This window comes from Apaloderma vittatum, unplaced genomic scaffold (assembly GCF_000703405.1).
Source record: "Apaloderma vittatum isolate BGI_N311 unplaced genomic scaffold, ASM70340v1 scaffold13470, whole genome shotgun sequence".
Lineage (NCBI taxonomy): Eukaryota > Metazoa > Chordata > Aves > Trogoniformes > Trogonidae > Apaloderma > Apaloderma vittatum.
In genome coordinates, this window is record NW_009692929.1 from 8,491 (window position 1) to 9,198 (window position 708).

Below are 708 nucleotides of genomic sequence, written 5' to 3' on the forward strand. Positions count from 1 at the left end.
TCAAAAGCCCTCCCGGGGCTGGGAGCTGCCTGGCCTCCTAGTCAGAAGTGCTGAGCTGAGCTCCCCGGGGAGCACAGCAAAAGCTCCAGGCAGAGCTGCCAGGTGTCACTGGGGGTTTGCCACCTCTGCATCCTAGTCCCATCCCCCTAGGCACCAGGAAAAGTGGGCTTTTCCACAAGCAGGGAGCATTTTAGGGCCTTTGTCCTTCAAGCCTTGTCAACTGCTGCATGTTGTGGGAAGGGTTTATTCCTGCTCACTTCCTATTCTTGCCTTTAGTTTCTGTGAGGATGCTGCCTGGGAGAAAGCAGGGCATCCCTGCCTGGTGGAGTGTTCTTTGACATCCCCGTCTTGCTTTTACTGTCAGCAGACTGGATGATTTGACCCTGAGGGCGCAGGCATGGCAAAGCTCGGGGTGGAGTGCCTTCGGAGATAACTGTTCCAAGGAACGAAGCCGTTCCTCGGTGCCGCTGCTGTGCGGTACCTGCCAGGTCCCCCAGACCGCAGCTGACGCCTTGTCCTTCATTTTCCAGGTCTGGGTCCCAATTCTTCTTCCACCCCAGCACATGAAGTTGGCAGGAGGACCTCAGTGCTCTTCTCCAAGAAGAACCCTAAAACTGCAGGCCCTCCAAAACGTCCAGGGCGCCCCCCGAAGAATCGAGACAGCCAGATCACTCCCGGGCACGGGAACAGCCCCATCGGGCCCCCCCA

The 708-nt window shown here is 58.1% G+C and overlaps 1 protein-coding gene across 1 annotated transcript in view; it reads left to right on the top strand.

Annotated features, from left to right (window-relative positions):
- BRPF1 (bromodomain and PHD finger containing, 1) overlaps nt 1-708 on the top strand; it is a gene marked incomplete at both ends in the record, with an annotated part of 10,346 nt that overhangs the window by 8,483 nt on the left and 1,155 nt on the right. The window contains one exon of the mRNA XM_009874274.1: nt 526-705. Coding sequence (XP_009872576.1) covers nt 526-705 — 180 coding nt within the window. The remainder of the gene's footprint in view (nt 1-525; nt 706-708) is intronic.